This window comes from Channa argus, chromosome 20 (genome assembly GCF_033026475.1).
Source record: "Channa argus isolate prfri chromosome 20, Channa argus male v1.0, whole genome shotgun sequence".
Taxonomy (NCBI): Eukaryota; Metazoa; Chordata; class Actinopteri; order Anabantiformes; family Channidae; genus Channa; species Channa argus.
This window is the reverse complement of record NC_090216.1, coordinates 14,946,411-14,969,272: the sequence shown is the minus strand read 5'-3', so window position 1 is coordinate 14,969,272 and position 22,862 is coordinate 14,946,411. Positions and strand designations below refer to the sequence as shown.

The 22,862-nt window shown below is 38.9% G+C and overlaps 2 protein-coding genes across 5 annotated transcripts; one reads left to right on the top strand and one right to left on the bottom strand.

Annotated features, from left to right (window-relative positions):
- The first annotated feature begins 234 nt into the window (after positions 1–234).
- On the top strand, positions 235–7,573 carry chadlb (chondroadherin-like b). Its single transcript, XM_067488616.1, has 11 exons — positions 235–500; positions 3,003–3,179; positions 3,283–3,477; positions 3,570–3,725; positions 3,821–3,966; positions 4,204–4,485; positions 4,567–4,786; positions 5,470–5,743; positions 5,826–6,238; positions 6,344–6,510; positions 6,807–7,573. The coding sequence occupies exons 2-11, from the start codon at positions 3,003–3,005 to the stop codon at positions 7,117–7,119; spliced, it is 2,343 nt and encodes a 780-aa protein (XP_067344717.1). The 5' UTR covers positions 235–500; the 3' UTR covers positions 7,120–7,573.
- Positions 7,574–7,617: 44 nt separating this feature from the next.
- l3mbtl2 (L3MBTL histone methyl-lysine binding protein 2) lies at positions 7,618–19,253 on the bottom strand. 4 transcript variants are annotated; one of them, XM_067488612.1, is made up of 18 exons: positions 19,201–19,253; positions 18,001–18,424; positions 17,751–17,868; positions 17,464–17,597; positions 14,255–14,330; positions 13,927–14,006; positions 13,158–13,275; positions 12,738–12,872; positions 12,150–12,238; positions 11,804–12,050; positions 11,236–11,306; positions 10,766–10,870; positions 10,407–10,554; positions 10,179–10,261; positions 9,720–9,954; positions 8,970–9,035; positions 8,674–8,838; positions 7,618–8,598 (listed from the first exon to the last, which is right to left on the bottom strand). In XM_067488612.1, exons 2-18 carry the CDS (start codon positions 18,349–18,351, stop codon positions 8,327–8,329), a joined length of 2,493 nt encoding a protein of 830 aa, XP_067344713.1. In that variant the 5' UTR covers positions 18,352–18,424; positions 19,201–19,253; the 3' UTR covers positions 7,618–8,326. The 4 variants fall into 4 exon arrangements, with proteins under 4 accessions (XP_067344713.1, XP_067344712.1, XP_067344715.1 ...); XM_067488611.1 differs by having other exon boundaries at positions 19,091–19,215; XM_067488614.1 differs by lacking the exon at positions 8,970–9,035 and having other exon boundaries at positions 19,091–19,215.
- Positions 19,254–22,862: the final 3,609 nt, after the last annotated feature.

Genomic DNA, 22,862 nt, shown 5'->3' with positions numbered 1-22,862 from the left:
TTAAGTTGAGTGTTTCTGTTTATAATATTAAATTGCATTTTATGTGAAACAAAGAAAGTAAAAGCCACGTTGCCATCGGCCTCCCTGCTCTGAAGATCAACCATTGAAAAACCCGGTATCGGTCAACCACGTGTGTGTGTGTGTGTGTGTGTGTGTGTGTGTGTGTGTGTGTGAATTTCTAAAAGTTACTGAAAGAGGCTCACATTTCTGACCAATCACAGAAACTCTACTGCTCATTTTAGATGGTCAAGAACCAACAACGTCCACGGGCTTTGCAGATTGTCTTTGTAATGAGGCCAAATGCCTAAAAATCGTTTAACTTTGAAAGAACTATTCCAACCTCAGAAGAGCAGCGCAGACCCTAAAAGGTGGAGGTGTGTGTGTATGTGTGTAAACTGAATCTGATTTGGCTGAGAGTCAGTCTGGGGAAGAGCTGCAGACGGAGCAGAGACCGTGAGGGGCAGTTGGCAGAAAAGGACCTGCAGCTGGACGGAACCACGGTGAGTCTGTGCGGACAACGGGACACTTTACAGGCTACTCGTTGTAAATGATTTGGTTTCAATTGAATTCGTAAAATAATGTCCAGTGATTGTAATTTTGACATAAATTGCGCCCAAAGAAAACTAAATTGAAATCCAGTTTCGTCTTTAAGTCCTTGTCGTTCCCAAAACGTCGCCATCCCCAATTATACAAAAGACTGTTTGCTGAGAGCATCTTACAATATAGTTTCAGATAAATGCAGTCTCAGGCGACGGAGACATGTCTTTTCATCGACTCTGGCCAAATACACACTTTTTCCAGGGGAAGCGCATTTTGGCACAAAATCGGCAGAGAAAAACACTGCGTCTTTGTGCGCCGCCGACGCGGCAGCTCCTCTGCGGTCCGCACTGTTGATTCCCGGGGGGACGCGGACAAACAGTCGGACTGGGGGAAATTCCTGCGTCTCCAGTTTCTTTGCCCCTTTTAACACAAGGGATCGTAGGAACAAAATGTGCATGCTGCAAAAAAAAAAAAAAAAAAAAATATATATATATATATATATATATATATATATATATATATATATATATATATATATATATATATATATATATATATATATATATATATATATATATATATATATATATATATATATATATATATATATATATATATATATATATATATATATATATATATATAAGTAAACTAGTGCTGAATATATGGTTGTTTTAACAAGAAGGGAAGGTTTCTGTACTCTTGAACAATTAAGAGATTAAACTTGAAAAATAACTGTTTTGAAATTTAATCTGAATTCAAATTGACTGCACATGTACATAACAGGTGAATTAACTAAATGTAGCGCTCTTTTATGCTCTAGTCTTTCTCTGACAAGATGTGGCGCAGCAGTTTTGACAGCAAGGTTTAGTCATGGCACCATTTCACCGTGTCAACATTTTGAGAAAGTTCAGAGTGTGAAGCTGTGAAAGCTTTCCCGTCCATTCCTGTGGATCAAGACTGTTGATCCGACATGGGAATGTGGTTTTAAGGCATTCCAATGAAGACTAGGGCAGCCTGATCTGACCAAAATCACTCTAATCCCCAAAACTACAGAATGACAGTGATGGTTTTCATCACACTGCGTTTTACTAAGGAAAAGTTGAACATAAGATGCAGTGTGTTTCCATGATGATACTGTACGCCCCTTTTTCTTTACCAAACATGATGCCAAGGGCTTATGCATTTGTAAAAGGAGAGGAGTAAAAATACTTAAGCGAAAGTATCACAACCTTCTAGATTTCAGACGCTGAAAGTGAATTTGTTTAAAGCTGCATGTGACAGCTATCACAAAACAAAAATAACTTGAAGATCTGTATTATGTGTCAAATAAAATTTTCATAACACACAGGTTTAGACGGTATAATCGCAGATTTTTACAAGAACAATTTAGAGGTGATAGAAGTACACAAACGTTATAGTTGAGTAAAAGTGAGAGCACTTGTCAAAACCTAACTATATGAAAAAGCAATTCCGTAAATTCTGTAGTTCGAATCCAGCCCCACATAGACACCAAGGGCGACCTTGGGTCCGGTCCTTAGCATCTTTAAAAGGGGATTGTGGCAGGAAGGGCAAGTCAAATCAATGTGCGGAACATATTCCACTGTGGCTGCCCATCGTCCCCAACGTAACACTTATTAAATATGTATTAGAATTACTTATGAATTCCATTTTTAGGATGTATAATACAGGCTTATGTAATGCAATCTATTTACATAATTCTCATAAAAATCCTTATATTAACACCATCTTGTTATTTTGTTATTTATTGTCATTTTAACTGTATTGTATTGGTTTTTATATTAGTTTTTATGTGGTGAAAGTACAGTATTCTGTCAATTATACAATAAAATGTATTGTACAATAAATGTAAAATATGTTAAAATGTAAACTATTTTGACATATTAAAATTAAATGTTGTGTTTGGTTCACTACTAAATTATACTGTAAATTAAACATTGCATTAATGTTTTCAATTAAAAGGTTTTTGCTGAGTTAATTTCACAGACATGTCTAAAATGTTTAGGATTTGTTAAGTTTGATTCATGCACATTGACCATTTCCAAATCCTGATTTGACTACTTTGAAAAAAGTGACCATTTATTTTTTCTTATTTTTTTAGTATAAACATGCAAACACTTTCAAAGATGAAAAAGACAACAAAAAAATGGCATCACATAATAAAGTATAGCAGTTTATGTCCGTACATCAGCATTTATTAGTTGATTGTGTTTTGAATTAGGAAGAGCAGAGAGCACTTCCTCATTTCCACTGGCAAACTGTGTAAATGAATGAAAGAATAATTGAGTAAATGGCTTTAACATAAGTCACCCTTTAGATGTGTAAGGACGTTTTTAGGTCCTAATGGAACAAACCGTCAAAGAGGAGCATTATTAAAGAATATGAATCTTGTTTTATGTATATACTGAAGTCACTGCTGTTTTTTTTCCCCCCTCTCCCAGATGAACTCCCAGTTCTGTCCTGACATCTTCTGGGTCCCACTACTCAACCTGCTAATCCTCTGCACCCCTGCAGCACATGCAGCTAAGTGTCCACAGCAGTGCGTCTGTGACCAGATCCAGCTCACTGTGACCTGCGTCAACAAGAACCTGACCCAAGTTCCTCCCGCTGTTGATGAGGTTTTACACACACACACACACACACACACACACACACACACACACGCGTAAAGGTTTAGGTTCTGTATTGTTTTTTTCTAAACATGTAATCCTGTTTCCCCAGATCACAGTGAAATTGGATCTTCGAGGAAATGACATCAAAGAGCTTCCCACCGGGGCTTTTAAACATACTCCCTACCTGACTCACCTGTGGCTTCAGCGCTGTAACATCCGCAGGGTAAAGGAGGGTGCTTTCCGCGGCTTAGGTCGCTTGGTGTTCCTCAACCTGGCCAACAACTACATTGAGATCCTCTACCAGGTGATTACAGTGCAAACCCCCCACGAGAGCTCAGTAGAAACACATGCAGCAAGGTTACAATCTTTTCCTGTCTTGGTCTACTGTGAGTCCAGGAGTCGTTTGATGGTCTGTCCTCACTGAAGCAGCTCATGATCGACCATAACCGGGTTGAAGAAATTCAGCCTGGAGCTTTCTCCCAGCTGGGCTTCCTCAACCTGCTCTCCCTCACACACAACCACCTGGTCTACATCCCAAACATGGCCTTCCAGGTAGACACAAGGACAATCTACACAAAATACCTCAAAATGAAAGGCAACATTGAAAGACATACAGAAATATCTCAACTCTTCTCTTCTCTTTCCAGGGTTTGCAGAACATCAAACTGCTTCGACTAAGTCACAACTCTCTAAACTACCTGGACACTGAGGCCTTCGCTGGTCTGTTCACTCTGATCCGTCTCAGTTTGGACCACAATGCGCTGCAGTTCTTCCCTACGGAGACTATGACCAGGTGAACAGACCATTTGCGCCAAAGTATGGGTTTCAGTAGCATCAGTCCCAGGCCATGCTGCAAGGCAAAGCTCAGACTTTACTGCAGAACAGATTAAAAACCGTACATGAAAGAAAACAAACGGTAGACCCGGGTGTGAGGAATAAAAGTGGACCAAAGTGGCTGCATGACTTTGGCTGCTCTCACAGCTGCTTTAACTCAGAAGCGAAAGTAATTTTCCACTTTTCTCCTGTCCAGACTGCCAGAGCTGACCCGTCTGGATCTGAGCTACAACCCAATGATTTACATGGGAGAGGATGCGGTGTCCATGGCCAAACTCACCCACCTCTTCCTGGACCACATGTCCCTGCAGGACCTGGCCAACACAGCTTTCTCAAAATGCCCCAGCCTCACCCACCTGGACATCAGTTACAACCAGCTGCGTGTCATCCAGCCTTTCGCTGAAGGTTCCCCGAATCTGGCTCGCCTGAACCTAGCTGGGAATCCTGTCTACTGCAACTGCTACCTGCGTCCGCTCAGGTACTGGAGATGCTTGTGCATTATAAACCAACGGCTTTCTGACTCTCCTCAACTTTGAAATGTGTTTCCCCTACACTGCAGGGAGTGGGCAATTGGTAGGAAGGTCAAGTTGCTGGGTACATGTGGCGGACCGGCCCACCTCTCAGGAGAAAACCTGGAGGCCGTCCACCCTGCAGAGCTTCGCTGTCAGAGCCAGGAGGCCATGCTGAAGGCAGAGTTTGAGGAGGCAACTAGGATCATGCCACTGCCCACTGAAGAGCCAGAGAACAAGGTCAAGTGTCCCACCAACTGTGTGTGTGAGGTGAGTGGGAACTAGGTGGATTCAGTGAAACTTTTAAACATTATGTTTAATGTCTATGTCTTTCTGAGGTTGAGTTGACCAAAGAATATTTGATAGATTTAAAAGGTTATTGATTGTGGCTTTTCAATGTAGTTTCAAGTTTCTTTAAACTATTCAAATATCTCCCACTTAAATTCTTGGAATTGTGTTTTTCAAATAAAATCTGATCTTTTTGCTCTGATTAAATGAGAAGATCAGTGTTATCATGGCTGTGGTCAGCAGGTGATTATTGTAACTCAGCCTAATTCTGATGATTAAATGTTGCTCGGCTACATTTACTAAAGGGTTCATTGCTGCAGCCTTACTGGTTTGACCAGTAGTATATTGTGGCTAATTATTAATATTACAGATTCTACTGCTGCCAATTATGTCCTGTTTAAAAGAGAGATTGCCATTATTGTTTTCCTCACTTAACATTTTAGACTTTAGCTCTAGGTTTGTTTGATTGTACTGAATTTATATTGATTTGGGAAAAAAAGAGGCACATTTTGCTCAGTCAGCTACACACAATAGTGACAAATGAAATAAATAATTCATCTCATGTAGAAGCACGTTACTTCCAAGACACAGTGAACCAATGCTCCGTCCTGGAGGTGTGTCCATGTCCCCTGTTTTCTACATTCCCATTAACTTCCTGTCTTCAGGCTGAGACACACCACTCCTCTTGTGAGAACCGTGGTCACAGCAAAGTTCCTCGGGGTTTCCCTCCCAACACGCGCCTCCTCGACCTGCGTGGCAACAATTTCCACTATATCCCCAGTAACAGCTTCCCGGGCGTTGCCCAGGTTGTGTCTCTGCACCTGCAGCGCTGCAAGATTGTGGAGGTCGAGGATGGGGCTTTTAGTGGGATGAAGGGACTGATCTACCTGTACCTGTCAGAAAATGAACTTACGTCCCTCAGCCCTAACGCCTTTAAAGGTGGAGGTTTCAGCAGCAATCTGAATTCCTTTACATATTCGTGTTAAAACAAGGCTGACATTAAGTTACTGTATATTGACAGGTCTCCCTCAGCTCACGTACCTCCACGTGGACAAGAATCGCTTCACCAGCTTCCCTAAAGGAGCCTTTAAGCTGGTGCCCAGTCTGCTGGCACTTCATCTGGAGAACAACGCCATTACCAAACTGGAGCCAGGAAGCTTGATTGGGGCCGAGGGCCTGAGAGCTCTCTATCTCACTGCAAATGCCATCGAATGGGTGTCCCCAAGGGCTCTGGACAAGGCAAGTGACCTGGATACGCTCCACTTGGGAGGAAATAAGCTAAAGGCGGTGCCCACTGAAGCTTTGACTAAGGCTGGGAGCCTCAGAGAATTGAGGCTGTCTGGGAATTCAATACGCTGGGTGGGGCCGAATGCTTTTCAGCCTCTGGCAAGGTCGCTGAAGGAGCTCTATCTGGACAACATGGGGCTGGAGAAGGTGCGTGAGCTACACATGCCATAACTTTTTTTAAAAATCAAAAACCTCTCTCTCTCTCTCCTTTCTTAATTTCATCAAATGAAGTCCAATACTCTCTCACACTAGATGTCACAGAACTCCCTCGCAGGCCTAGGTCCAGGGTTGAGGAGTCTCTTTCTGGAGGGCAACCAGCTGGAGGAGGTCCCTGACCTCCACCCCCTCACTGCTTTGGAGGTCATCAACCTGGCCCACAACCCTCTGATGTGTGACTGCCCTCTGCTGCCGCTACGCATGTGAGACAGCCCACAAAGAAGAAAGTGATGGGGTTCAACAGACCGAGATTTCTAAAGCATACAAATCTATGCAGTTCCCTAAATAGGGACAAAGCATGTTTTATAATGATAGTTATATTTTGACTGCATTTAAATTCTTCAACATAGATTTTGTTTTAAAATGTCCACCAAGTTTCTTTTTACACATCAACATGACAGATGTAATTACACTCCAGTGATCTGTAGCTAAGATCTGTACCTTTACTTGCGACTACTTCAATATCTGAATGAAATAATTTGAGTTTTCCTCTTCATAGGTGGATTGAGAAAGTCAACTTAAAGGTGCGAGCCACTTGTGCCAATCCGCCTGAGTTGAGGGGTCGTAGGGTCAAAGACATCCACGTGTTCAAGGCCTGTCCGGGTGGAGAGGGCCTCTCCTCTGCCCCTACAGCGACCCCCAAGCCTGCCAAAGCACCCAAAGCAACCAAACCCAAACCAATGCACCTCAACAGACTTCGACAGGTCAAAATACTGAAAGCCAAATCCAAACTTCGTCGGAGCCCAAACAAAAAGCAGACTGGGGCGAATAAAAGTGACAAGAAATGGAGCATGGCTTTAGTTTCCTTTTGAGACCACAGATTCAAGTAAACTCGCAACTGTAGCAGATTATTCTATAGACTCAACTCTGTTAAACTATCCTCTGCAGACCATCCGCCACTTACAGCAGTATAATCCATAAATCACAGAATAAAAGCTTTTGAAAAAAACTTGACTGAGCATGTGCTTTGTCAGCACTGCCCTCCTTCAAATTTGCAGCATTAGACCTATGTTCCCAGTCAAGATCATGTTGGTTAAACCAAATGACTTCAGCTCCTTAGCAGTTCTGATCAACATGTATTAAGTGAATGTTACAGTTACCTGATCAAACTGATCTGATCTTTGGCTTCATGCTAGTTATTCTGAACCACTATACCTCAACCTCAAGATTAGAATAAGCATCAATTTAATAAACTGTGCAAACTAAGAAAGTCAAAACACATCTGGATGTGATGATTATTTTTTAAATAAAAGCATTACAACAAACCATTGTATGATGAGTAAAGTTATCACTTCTGCACACAACATAGATCAAGTGAGGTAGTTCAAGAACTGGCACAACTGATCCCCATAAGCCATATGCAGCCATGACATATTAAAAGATTCTCATTTTCTTTCTTTCATATTGTCATTGTTGATACTGTGACTTTATTCTACAGATGTCAGCAGGGTTGTTTATTGTTCACTCTACCAACACTGTATCCCTGTGGTACTATATTACTGCTAATGCTAACCCGAGACTTCCAACTGATGCTGCTTCACATTATATTTTCAGCATTTATAAAAGTCTTTATTGTGTAGTTATTATAGTATAGCAAAGAATTTGTCGGCAACATTCCATTGACTATTTTGTCAGCCAATAAATTGTAGGTACAGCAGGAAGTAAAATAACATGAAGGGGAAACTGATAACTACAATGAAGACAAAATTGAGGTCTTTGAGCTCCCAGTATGAAATGTTATTACCACCAGTAACCATGGGTGTTTGCCAGGTTTAGCAGGAATTAAATATTAAAAGTTATAACTTTACACTAACACTGAAAACTAATTTGCCTCAAAAGTGTCTTTTTTTTTTTTAGTCCATCGTGGAGTCATTTAAATCTCCTACTCCACAGTTCTCTCAAGTCTTTGAGCAGACACACTTGTCTCATCCTCTTCATTCTTAAGGCATCTCCTGTAATGTCCTAGTCAGTACTAATGTCTTTCATCGATGGTACCATTGTATTCCTGGGTACCCTCCCCTAGGTACTGTTTTTGTCCATCGTGCCTTCATCTGCAAAATTCTCCAACAGTCCCAGCTCTTCATGTCTGTCTTTAGCGGCTTTACTTGTCTCTGTCTTATGTGATACATGTTCCAAACTTGCTACCTCTGAAACCTCATGTAGTCCCGACTTGCTCTGCTCGTCTTTCTTCTCCTGCTTGACTCTACTTAGACAGACTTGTGGAGGGTTGTTTGGAGTTTCAATGGGGGTCTCCATCTCTACCTCTTCCACTTTCACCTGCACTGAAAAGACTACAGACAAAGAATTGTCAAGTTACAACTGATTAAAAGAAGTGTGGAAACTGAAGCAAATTGTGTGAGACTCACTCTCCCGCTCCTCTGGCTCAGTCTTGGGCTGGATGAGTGGAACTTTTGGAGGTAGACTTCTGTCTAGCAGCTTTTGGGAGTCATCAGTGCCAGTAACCTCAGGCTGATGAACAGCATCATCCTTAGCTTGTTCCTCAGAGAGTCTCTTCTTTGCATACTTCTTTTCTATAAAAAGAGAAAACAAAGGGTGATGCTTCACAGCCTTTACACATGCACACAAAAAAGTAACTATACTGTAAAGTATAATGTAATGGGATGAGACAAGACTTCGTGTACATTTCTGAGTCAAAACGTACTCTTTTTCCCGTACATAAAGGGCTTGCATTTCTTGTGCCGTGCCTCTTGGTTTGTGATTAAATCAACTGGAAAACAGAATAAAACACCTGTCACTTTTATACAGGGTCAAATTAATGTAAATACAGACGTAGATACATTTGTTGTTGTTCAATTTTATTATCTTGACTTTGGAGCAAAGTGCTCCAGCCATGTCAGGTTTGGAGGGGGGCCTTCTCCAGGGTGGATGTTTCAGCTTTTACCATTGTTAATAATATTCAATTCAGGGTTTCTAGAAGACACTTCAGAATGGTCCAATTTTTGGTTCTTAGCCATTCTTGGTGCTTTTAATTGTGTGTGGTGTTTTTTTCTTTGAAACCTCCCCCCCTCTTCCCCCCCCTCTGAACATAAAGCTGATGTGATTTGCCCAAAAAGCTTCACTACTGTGCTTCAGCATTGTGGCTTGTCAGTAACAGTTGGCAAATTCCAGTCTGTCTTAAGTTTTTATTTCACATTGGAGTCCTCCTGGGTCTTTTTTCCCTTGCTCAAAAAGTGATTGTGGGATCCACCAATGATGTACTCTTATCTTGAGATTGGAGCTCAGCTTGTATTTCTTTGAACGTTATACTTCTAATCTCGATGATTGATGATGATGATGAAAAGTTGACTTATTATATGTAGGAATAGTCAGAATCTGAATTCCAACTAAAAACAATGTTAGCCTCTCAGACAAGACCGAGCTCTATGCACCGACGTTAACATTGGATGTTTACCGAGCCCAGGAGGTGGCTGGAGCTGGTAGCCCACGAGTTCGCACCACCCAACAGGGTAGATGTCTGGGGACTGGTGGTCCACCCACTGGTCAAATTCATCGTCCCAGCCATCAAAGTGGATTAGAAGAAGACGTCCTATGCATCGCTTCACTGTGGCCACACACACCAGTCGTGGTTCCATCAGGTCCACTGCCTCCAGCTTCATGTTGGGGGAGAAACCATGACCTGGGTAGTCCTAAGCAAAGTTACAGTGTGATTTATTAAGCCATTTGAATTCTTTTCTTTCTATACCAAATCAAATCAAACTTATTGCATGTCACATTTATGTACGGGTGCATACATTTACAGACTGCTACTCTCTTAATCTGCACATTAGTTCAACTTGAGTGTGATCACAATAATATTACAAAATAATGAGTACAATTTCAAATATTGAAATAGGTATACTTTATGTCTTACAGCATTAAAAAGTTGTGCTGGTGCAGCTTTGGCATTAGTCTCCTTCAGGTATTTCTCCCAGGTAAAGTTCTGAGGATCATAACCTGTCAAAAAATAGAAAAGTCAAACAATTACATCGATGAACAGCATTGTGCTTGACTCATTTCCATGAGTAATTAAATGTACATTTAAATAAAAGGAATAAAAAAATTAAAGAGAGAAAGAAAGAGACAAAGAGTTTATATTTACCTTGAGGTACAGTGAGAGGGATGTTGTTTTTCTTACAAAAGCCTATGGGAAGAATGGCATGAGAAGAGGCATGGTAACAAAACCAATCAGAGCCATTGTTAGATATGGTGCCGTCGATTCCAACCATCAGGTAGCCATCTAACAGCACCTGGAGGAGAGAAGGGGGAAGGGTACTTAGTAGAAACTGACTCAGTAGAGAACCATATTATCGGAGTCAGAAGAGATGATCCATACCAGATAGTTTTTACGCTGACCATTGGCTATTATGTCATAATAATGCCACATAATCTAGTTTTAAAGAACTAGCTAAACCTGCAGACCACCGCTGCAACTATAAACAAAACTTTAGTTTATTGTACCTTGTGGACAGTGGCCACACAAATATTGCCCAGGTTGAGCGGGTCAATGGCCTCCAGCTTCATTCCTTCTTCGAAGAAACCTCCCTCCATGTAAACGATCCTAGGCTGTGGATCACAAAGTGGTTACTGAGAGCTGGGTTAAAGCAGCTTTCCACACTGTATGTAGAAAAGGCAGACTAGTATCAGCAAGGCTAAACATCAACACTCATTTGTACTGTCATGAAATGATGAGTTCATAAGTTACAATAAATGGTATTTGTGTCACTTTAAACAAATTTCTACAGTTCCAGGCTAAACTATAGCAAGTACTAATTGCTTAAACAATGTGGAATGGTTATTCATTTAACTGCGTCACCAGCATTTTAAAAGTTATCTGGGAATGTGCTTTTAGTGTATAGAAAAACTCCAATCCAGTTCCAGTGCACTGAGGTTTTAGTGAAAAGCTGTTGAGCCTGTCTATGCTTTCTTACCCTTTTAAAGAGCATGAATGTACTGTCAGAGTTACCCCTTAAACCACTGGGAGCAGCTTCCCAACTGTTTTCTATAAAAAGAACAAGAAAAAAGATTTTAAAAAGATTTGTTGCCGTTAAAAGTTTTAGTTTGAGCACAAACTGACTTAAAGTGTCAGTTTATTACAATATTCCTCTATTTACGGAAAACAACTGTGGTGGCTTCCGGTTCAAACAGCACAGAAGTTTAAAAAAAAAAAAAAAAAGCATTTTACAACTAGATTGTGAGAGTGATAAGTCAGATCACAAAGCATCTTTTGTACATAAATGGGTGAGTTTGACAGATTCCATAACACCTCAATCCTGACCAGTTAAATGGCTGTTTCTCTCTGTCCTGTCAAGACTTGATATCCTTCCGGCTTAACCTTTGATCCCTGAAGGTTGCGGATATATGAAGAGTTTTACTCTTCATGCTCGTTTCATTATAATTTCTTTCTCGAATGCTCTTAGTTGTATTATCAATTTAAATTCTTCAGTGGGTTTTATGTTCATATTGCGTGCTGTAAATCAAACCTAATTCTACACTTACCAGTGGGTTTAATGGCATGACCCACACTGTTAGACCAACCGATCGGGTGCAGGAGCGGACTCCCTATGTGGCACCAGAAATCAGAGATGACATTCTCAGGGGCATCGCTTTGGTCTGTGTACACCAGGCGTAGACGGCCACCAATATTGGAGTCTATGATGGCGACACGGGTCCGGCTCACGTGTTTGGGGTCCACCACCTCTACACGCATGCCTATTCTGAAGGAGGTCCTCATGCTTTCTGCCAGCTTAGGAAAGGACAGAGCAACAGTAGCAACAAAACAAATAGTTATGCCAATTATGTGTTTAACTAAATAATTGGGTTTCCATTTATGAGCCTGTTTTACCTTCAGGTAGAAGTTAACGGGTAGAGTGCTGGCACCCACCAACTTTTTCATCAGATACTCTTTCCAATCTGTGATGTTCTGCTTCACATCTATGGACACAATTTGTCAAATTAGAACATTTCCTCATTATTATATAGACCTATCACAACACACTGTAATTATACAGTATCAGACACAGTGGTGCTTTTTTGTGAATACTTTAAAATTCTATTTCTGTATTAATGACCTAATACATGACCAGATTTTCATATAAATATTAAACCTAGAGCCAGAATGCAGCTCACTCAGGTGCATAAGGGGGACTTGCCATTAATGAAGTAGTTCTGAACTCTTAGTGAGCAAATCTTACAGGAAATTAGATTTGTTTTTGTTTGGTGTATTATTGTAACTAGGTTTAATTAATCTAGTTTCTTGAAGTAAAAATCTGGTCGTATGCTAGGTAATATATACAGCAACAGGAGAAAATTCTAGAGTATTCACAAACTTAAGTTTCACTGTATTCTATCTGCTGTTTACAGCAGGGTGTATTGGCCCAGTTCAGCATTGTTTTAATGGCGGTGTGATTCGGGTTTGTATGTGAATCTTCACCTTGTGGTGGCACCAGCAACTTGCTTGTCATGGCACACCATCCAATCGGGTTCAGCTCTCCTGAAACAAGACTACACCAGAAATCATGGCTGCTGTCATCCTCAAACCCTTCGTATCTCAAAAAGGCTTTGTATCCTGGAGACAGGGAAGGTGAGCAAAAGGAGAAAACGTTACCGTTTAATGTCAGAACAGATATTGAGTAGCCATTATGAGCTTGTTTCTGCTGAATTAAACACTATGATGATCATCAGAACCAGTATGACCAACCAAGGTAGTGGTATGTATTAACACGTAGTTTTAGGTTTTGTGACTGCTTAGATACAATAGAGTGTGCTGGCTGTACTTGTAGCATTTAAGTGTGATGGAGGATAAGAAAATACATTGTCAATTTCCTATGTACAGGTGTTTGCATGTACAGACCTGCAAGCTGCACTACACTGGCAATCCAGTAAACTTTACTGGGGAGGACAGCATTAGTATTCAGGACTTCCACCTTCATCCCTACGGTGAGGTCGTCCCACTGGGCACATAGGGGAGCCTGGAGAGTGGAAGGTCAGATAGTTCCTTACAAATCCTCACTGTGATGTTTTAATTTGCTTTACAATAAAAAGATATTTCTAAGAATTTGTTATTGTCACCAATGCCACAAGCCTCTTTCTTGTGTTTCTAAAGTTACTGGTACATTAAACGGTGTTTTTTTTTTTGTTTTTTACATCTTCATAGTTCAGTTTTTCCAATGGTTTTGTAAAGGTCTATTCTTCGTTAGGATAATCAATCTAACAGTTTTTTTGTTTAATAGTGTTTGAGAGGCTCCACTTCTGTCAAATACAACTTTCAGAAAATGTTACTAAACCTTTGGTTGCATAAACCAAATTTATGATACTATTGTGATTTTCTGTGTTGTTCTATTTCAAAGCCTTAGGAAGTCAGTTTGCTCTCTGCATATAAACAAAATATACAATCAAATGTACTTGGCATATTATAATTCAATTGTAAAAATATATAGTTTTTGTAAAAACATTATTAAACAAATATTTCAGGACATTGCAATTAGATGCTGAAATGTGCAATTGTGACATTTTAAAACAGTCAAAATTGTCCTTCCACCAGTGTTAGAGACAAATCCTTTAATATTTGTCATGTGTGAATAATCAAAAAGACTTAATAAGATTTCAAATACAGGACTCACGTGTCTGAAGCATGCAACAGACGCAGCCAGAGACATTTCCTTCTCCAAGTAGACACCCCAATCAAAACCAGCACCGAATGCTACTTAAAGCAAACAAAACACAAATCATCAATTGGAGAAAAACTTTTATAAGGATATTCCAATGTATTCAGATTGTGCCTACATCTGAATTAAGTTTGGAAAATGTCTTCACTATGATTTTACTAAATTTACGAAGAAAGCATTTCTAAATCAAATGCAAACTTGTGTAGACATAGATATTTATGATATGGATATTAATACAAATGCACTGCAGTGAAATTAATTTGGACTTTGCATGATGCCTTACCATCCTGTCCTGTTGGAACTGGACCAGTTTTGTTCACCTTATTTAACACAACAGCATTCTTCGAGGGTGGCTTCCCCTAAAAGAAGAAACATCCATTTATTTAAAAAAGAAAACAAAAACAACAACATGAGACGTAGATGACTGACGCTGCTAGTTAATAGGTGTGAGAGTTTGACAAACTCTTCCCTATTTACAAAATTGTAAAGACACGGGTGCAAAAGTTCCATGGGTTTCAGTGCATGTTAATGCTTTGGTTCAGGTGAGTAAAGAAATAAAGACAAAACAGATTTAACATGAGACAAAAATCAATCCAGTGGGGACACATTGTATTGCTAGTCAATATTAAAATCTAAGCCCCTTTATTTTGATTTGCATAAAGACTAATTTTTTTTCCTTCATCAGCATAATATGAAATGCATGGATGGTACAAATGTTCCTTTATTAGAAATTGTATTTATTATTTTTAATCAAGAGCCTGAACCTTTGTAATTTAATTTTCCTTATTTTAACTATAAACTTTTTATACACTCCTTTTCTTACTAGTAACTGAATGTGCTTTGCCCTTCTGTTAGGGTTAAGTTTGCATCCCTTTGCAATGAAATTGAATGCGCCATCCTAAATTAGGGGATGCAAACTTTTGCACCAAACTGCAGCTTCCTACAATACAAAACTATAAAACAGGATTTATAGAGGAATAAGGAAGAGGATAAGCAAGATTTAGCATATATTTTCTTACTAGCCACTAGACTTGATCTAGAAATTCTGTAAATAGTCACATTTTTAATATGCAAGGACTAACAACACACACACACACACACACACACACACACACACACACACAGGAAATAACATGCAGAGAGCTAGATGTGGCCATGAAAAAAAGAAAACAAAACCTCAATTAACTTATGGTTTGATCGAGAACATAGCCATATCCAACCTCTAAATCTAAAATAAAGTAGTTAAATAAAAATAAATCTGAGCAAATTTTCACATTTGAGAATCTGGGGATTTTTGTCATTTTTGCATGATTAAATCAATCTTCCACTAATAGATTTATACATTATGTTGGAAGGTTTGCTCATATCCTCTTACGAACTGCAGGAAAAAGTGCGTTTTTCCGCAGTCTCCATTTTGTCTGATCGTGGAAACAAAGTTCCCCTCATCGCATCCGCGAGATATCACTGGACTCAGACATCAGGACTTAGTAAGGTAGCTGAAATTAGTCAAAAAGACAATGTCCACTGCACAGGACGTGAATGATTAGGCTGTGAAGACGATGGTTTGGTCAAAATAACTCCGTCATTAAGCCATATTTACCAGACGATCCAGGTAAATGATACTGGCGGTGGGGTCACCAGTCTCCGAGGGGTGTGTGTGTCTGAACTGTGTGGGGACGGCGTTGGCCTTGAGGGTCCGAGCTCGGCGGCTCTGTTGGTCCGTGGTTTCGTTGTAGTCGTCGGGCTGAAAATGCTTCTGGCAGACGAACAGCCTGTTGAGGACGTGGAACGGAGTGTTCACGTCCATGTTGAGTGAAAACAGCCACTGCCTCAGTCTGTCCGGGTCGCCGAGTGGAAACCGATGAAAAGCGAGGTTCTGCCTCTTTGTGTTCCAGCAAGCGTCGACGCAACATTTGTGAACCATCGTTTCTTAACAAAACGGGGTCTTTGCGAAACTACAGCGCAGAAAACAATCACGCACGGCTGCTCCAAAAGCTTCTCCACTCGGCGCAATGTTTTCAAGTCCAGCGCGGTCGTCGTCGTCGTCTTCTTCTCCTCCTCCTCCTCGTCCTCTTAGGTTTGCTGCGACTGCCCCACTCGCTTGGAAGGGTGGAAAACACATGCAGAGTTTTAACTGGGAAAACTTTCCACTGATTCCCAGTTGGATCAAGTTGAGTCTTGGGGAATTTAGCATAAAATTATCGATCTGATGGAATGATGCAGCCATAAAATAAATAAATAAATAAAAAATCATCGAGATTTGATTATTGTGTTAATATATACAGGTTTAACTTACAGCAGAAACGTCCAGTAAACGGCCAAACATCTCTGATGATCATTGGAGCCGAGCATAAATGTCAAATATTCCTAGTTCCAGCTTCTCAAATGAATATTTGATGCTTTTTGGTTTATTAGAAATTGCATTTGAACTGATAAAAACACAGAAATTGAAGACCTGGCATTGGGGTGTCAACATTGTGATTATCCATAATTCAAAAGTAAATGATTAGGAGAGAAAATGATTGGCAGGTTAATCAGAAAAGCTAATAAGTAATTGTTAGTTACTGCCTATGGGATCATATAGTCTACACACAACATAATGCTGTCAGAAAGTGTAGAATATGATGAATTTTACAATCACAAAGCTACTTATGGTAAAATTAAAAAGGCAAACTGGTTGTTTAGGAATTAAGAATATCTACAGTAATTATGGGTTATTTGAACACAACACACATCCATGTAACTAAGATACACCTAAAAATTTCAGATCTTAACAAGTCATACTTATATAATTTCAATATTTACCTGTCAAGAAAGAAATGCTTTGCAGATTTTTGTTATTTGCAAAATTAAAGCTTCAGTTTTAACTGAACTCAATAATGACACAGTGTACAGCAACATTCATTGATTTGAAGCTGTTAAAAAAAATTGTGTTGTATGTGTATGATTCCAAAATATACCCCTACTTATACTGTGGATCTGCTGATGGAAACTGCTCACAAAAGCAAATTCTCCAAGCTCCCTGCACACAACATTTGCCTGATATGAGAGGAATGCAGAAGCTTACAAATATCCAAAAAGTTGCCCAAGTTATCTAGAAAAATCAATTAACTACAAATGCCCTTTGGTAACAGAGCAAGTGTACTAAACCATGATTTTACTGGGTAGTTCCCTTTGTGTAAATGAGCAAAAGACCATGTCAAAAAATAAATAAATATTATTATAATGTTATATTTATATAGCTTATCTAGGCTGGAAATACAGTATCTCAGGATTCCCCGGAAGGAAAGTTGCCTCTAAGACCCAATGCATCAGCAGACAATGAATGGCTAAATGGATGTTTTACATTATTATTTGTATTAATCTAAATTATTATACACTTTTGGGTAAAAATATCTTCTACTTGAAGAAAAATGCTAAATACCTAATGTGACAGCAAAAGACATATAATTCAATGTTATTTCTGGGCTGTGATGCACATTTTCTCTTCACCTGCAGACGTGCCAGTATGGAAGACTTCTTGGAGTTGGAGGAATAAGAGCGTGAACAGGATGTACTGCAGAACCGCTTCGTCTTTGAAAAGAAGGTGCTAATGTTGCCAGTGGTGCCACACATCTCACACACCACTGTAAAAACATGAAAAGCAATCATACAATTTTGAAAACTTCAACTCAAAACTTCTGTACAGAAGAGCCATCAATTCTTGCGACTCACTTGACAGTAATAAAATACCATTTGCTCTCTCCCGTTATTCACTTTTCTTCTCATGTATACCTCACCTGGTCGATCTTCTCTATTGTTTTCTCTGTGCTTCGCTTCTCCCCCTGTTAGATGTTGTTCACCATCTCCTCCATCATTATCATTAAAAGGAATGGGTGCCATTTCACTATTTACACCCTGTGAAGACAAAATAGAAATGAAAGACTTTACATTACACTTATAGTCAAACAAAAGAATTGTTTGAAGCTCTCAGGACATCAGGACGTGCTATGCAGTGATCTGTGCTGGTCCACAACAATAATTACTAACAGTAAAGTTATAATCTTTTGGCTCAGTTGCAGTGTCCCGTTGTTGGATGGCAGGCAGGCAGTCATTACAGCCCACTCCACTGCAGGCAGAACAATGTGGGCGAACGAACACTGTAGGAGCAGCTCCTGGCCTCAGCTTCAGATCCCCTGTGGGTGGTCTAGGATCAAAGTACTCCCTTCCAAAATGTTCACTGCAGAGGTGAGAGTTGGGTGTAGCAACCCACTGGGTGCGGGTACGCTGGACCTGCTTCTCCCATTTACGAAATGCCTCTGGGTCTTTAGGGAATTTAAACAGTGTCACACCATCTTCTGCTGTTTTGCCACATCCATAGGCCACACAGTGGTAGGGCATCCTTTAGTCTCATCTAGAGGAATGCCAGTGCATCATTTTCTCTTTTGAGTCGTAGGGCATTGTACTGTGAGCTCTGCAGTGTGAAAAACAGATAAACCAAAAACAATTGATACTTGTAGACACTTATATTCCACTCCAAAACATGGAACATGAAGTTTTGGGTGATGCTGATTTCAACATTTAAGATAGGACAATGGTTAACAGGGTAGTTACAGGCTGAGCAAAATGAGAGAGTAGAGCAATATAACATCTGTGTTGATTCCTACCACTACCTGCTTGGCCATTGTGTTTATATTTGCAAAGTTTCTCAAAATGTTTTCATGTGTGAACATGATCTGAAATAACCTCCATCATAATACAGTTGGAATAATTATGCTGAATTCACTAGTCAAGGGTCTAAATATGTCATTAACATGCCCTAAACACAAAGGCTCACGAACACACCATGCACAACAGCCATTTCTAATGTCATAAAAAAAATGTGTAAAGACACATTTTGAAAAACTAAAAATGACAGATATATTTGATAAATATAAAAGTCGTTGCCAGCCTATGTATATGCCGTAACAATTTAGTATTTTTTGCTATTAAACTCAATGTTGTGTGCCAACTATTACAGCTAAAAGTTATATAAACAAGCTGCACAGGCAAGCTAACAGCTAAGGGCGCTAAAAACATAATAGGTCAATTGTGACATAAAAAAGTAACATTTTAACTGTTACTTTAAATAGCTACTTACGCAGGTCAATAATATTTAGGCGCTGACAAATGTTTCGTACGTCTACTAAACTGCTAGAATATAGGATGTGTAGCTAAATCTTTGTAGCCCTAAGTGCTGTAGTCGCGTACCTCTGACGTAATAGCAGCTGCGTCGTCGTCGTCTTCTTCTTCTTCTTCTTCGGGGTTTTATGGCGGCCGGCGTACCATGTTGCATTGGTGCCATCTTCCGGTTTTACTTTCTCCCTATATAAAAATAAATAAATAAATAAATAAATAAATAAATAAAATTTTGGATCGTCTTTTTTTTTTTTTTCGGCTTATCCCGTGAGTTCAGGTCGCCACAGCAGATCATTGTTGCTTTATGTAAAGAAATTATAAGATGAAGAAACCAAAACAATTCTTACCTTCACACATAATACTCTTACAAGTCCTTTTATTATAAGGTTGTGATGCATCCACCACGCCAACCTCTCTCCTGAAAAACGTTCTAATCTAAAAGATTCTAAATACTATTTGATGGTCTTACATTCACTACAGCTATGACACAAAACAGTAATATGTATTTGGTCATTTTCGGACGCTGGTACAAATGATACACTGACATACAGTATTTCACAAGAAGACAAGATTAGGGTAACAGCAAACACATAAAAAAGACTTCAGTTAGCCCAAAATCTACTGATGAGCTTTAGGATAAAAACCTAACCATTATAGTGCTGTGAGTGAGAGAAAAAAGGTGGCTTGTTCGAACTTCAAGCTGACAAAATGTTAAAACATATGTGAGTACACAATCACGCCTCTGTCTTCTCAAGAAAATTAAACATAACTAGAAGAACAAGAATTAATTAATTAATTTCCTGGCCCCAGGAAACAACTTTGATTGTCAGCGCAAATATGTTAAGTCAGCTCTGTTTATTTTACTCGTCAGCAGGACAAGTTTCTAATAAACTAAGAACCATTTCATTCCCACCAAAGGCTTCTGAAGCCACATTAGTCATAAACCGATTGAATTCTGAGAAATGAATGATAATATTCTGAATATAGGAATCAAACTAAACACACAGATATGAAATTATAGATAGATAGATAGATAGATAAATAGATAGATATAGGTATGTGTGTAAATCTATGGTGGACCCAAGGAAATGGAGAGACAGTGCTTAAAGGTAAATAAGGTTTATTGAGGCAGAAAAATATAAGTCAGAACAAGGATAACTAAAAGGTCAAAAGCCACTCAGACAAAAACTAGACAAAGTGACAACATGAACAATGCAGGGGGAAATTAGGAAGCCGAATGTGAACCAGACAATGTGAACTAGGGGAACTAAATCAGCTGATGAGAAATCACACAAGGGCTAAACACAAATTTAGCCTATAAGACCCAACATGAAACTGAGGAACAAAAACGAAAACAAATTAGTGGCAAGGGGACAAATATGCAAGAGAAAAAAACTCGTAAGTGGAGTCCAAAGTAAAACATGAAAGCAGCAGGAATCTCTGAGAATGACATAGACATCCACAAAAGGGACTAAAAGGAGATTAACAAGTGTGGATATAATGAATGGGGGTGCACTTACACTTAACAACCAAACCTGAGAACACAATTTTGTCAAAATGGTGCATACAAACAACATGAGTATGGACATCGAGATTTAACAAAGGTAAGAATAAAAAACAATGGCGTGCTTAACTGGGGAACATCACAGTACAGAAACTGCATTAGTGAAAGTCACCAACGACCTTCTCTTGGTTTTAGATAATGGACTTGTGTCTATACTCGTCCTACTAGACCTTATTGCCACGTTTAACACCATTAACGACAGCATTTTATTACAAAGACTGGAACATAGATTTGGGATTAAATGAACTGCACTGCATTGGTTTAAATCTTATCTGTCACACAGATTCCAATATGTTTATATTAATAATGAATCTTCTGTATGTCCAAAGGTTAGTTATGGAGTTCCACAGCATTTCCAAATGCTGAGGAGATGTATTCAAATGGCTTATTTTGTTTGAACAATAGTCCAAAATCCAAAACTCAAGAAGGACTTTTTCTTTTTCCATATGTATGTTTTCCCCCTTTAAAATGCCAGTGGAGGAAGAGTACACACACGTGTTCAATTTTTTTCTTTCTGTTCAGCCAAACCAGGATCATGCACAGCAGAAGGAGGGTGATTATTATTATGATGGATGATTTTGACTCCTCCATGATTGACTAAAACAGAGAAACATTTTAATTTTAGTTTCACAATATTAAAAACTTTAGGCAAATACAGAAATTCTAAGCTAATGAAACTAAAACAGTTCTTATTGTCAGGTGATTACACACAATGGAAACAACATTATTATAAGTCCTAGGTTGTGATCCATCCACCACCCCAACCTCTCTCCTGAGAGCCTCTGGAGATTCTAAATACTATTTCACTACAGCTACTAGATTTCACAAAACAATATGTATCTGGTCATTTTTGGCAGCTGGTACAAATGAGATACACTGACATATTTCACTAGAGGATAGTCTCCATTAGGTTGAGATTAGGATAAGAGCAAACACCTATCAACAAGAAAACAGACTTCAGTTAGCCCAAAATGTTGCTTGTTTAAACTTCAAGCTGACAAAATTCCCGCTTGTCTCTTTTAAAGAAAATGAAATAAACATTTTTTGTCACTGTTAACAAATACTACTGCACAGAGCTTTGATTTTGTGTAATTCTTAATCCTGTTAGAGTGTGTCTCTGTGTTAAAAAAATGAAAACAAAATATCATAAAAAACCAACACTCCGGCAGCAAGGATTGTCACAAGCAAATGCTGTTAAAAATGGTGAGAATCTGGCAGCACAGTTGCCAGAAAAAACATATAAAATAATGGTGGAAATTCCACAGGGGAGAAATAAAATAACAGTGAAATATTTGCAGCATTCATGTAAGAAAAAAATAATAAAATAAAAAAGTTCTTTTATGTGCCCCAGAACAGTACATAGCAGTTTTGTTTTACAGTTAGAGACCATGTCTGGCATGTTTTTTGTTGTAACTTAATGGAGAAAGAGTAAAAAACAAACAAGCAAATGACAGACGATTACAGAAAACTTCCCTAATGAAGATGGCTAAAATACTAAAAATGTAAGATAATTAACATTAAAAATAAGCGATATTCTACTTAGTTACTATGAAATATCTGTAAAAACTTAACTAAAAACATTATTTTAAATGCATCTCCATGCATTCTCTACAACCTAGAAAGACTTCCTGTTACACAGTCAGTTAGTTTAATTAGGTATGCATTTTTTTTTCAAGTTATGTTATTTGAAAACTCTTCATGTTTAAAAATTTCATTCATTGAACAATAAATCCTTTCATAACAAAGACAACACTAAGTTTTCTCAGAATGCTCGACCTCACATTTGTTGAAAAAGATTAAAATATGCCCTCCCAAATTAGCATTTTTTCCATCACAACCTGCTGCATTTCACATAATGGCTTGTAATACCAACAACATACAACTGCATTATGTAGTTAACAACAAGGAAAAATACAAGGGCTAAAATTAAAACCTAAAAACACGATGCATTTCTAATTTCTATACGAATGAAAGAACCCTGTCACTTTTTTATGTATACAACATCCTTCAAAGAACCTAATTTATACCACAATTAAAACATTCATACATTTTTACATTTTTGGAAAAACATTACACAGATTAACATGTTGTCTCTTTGAAGATGAAACAATACTTCCTGTGTGGTTGATACCTCAGAAAAATTTCTTCTTGTTTCCATCAAAACAAGCTG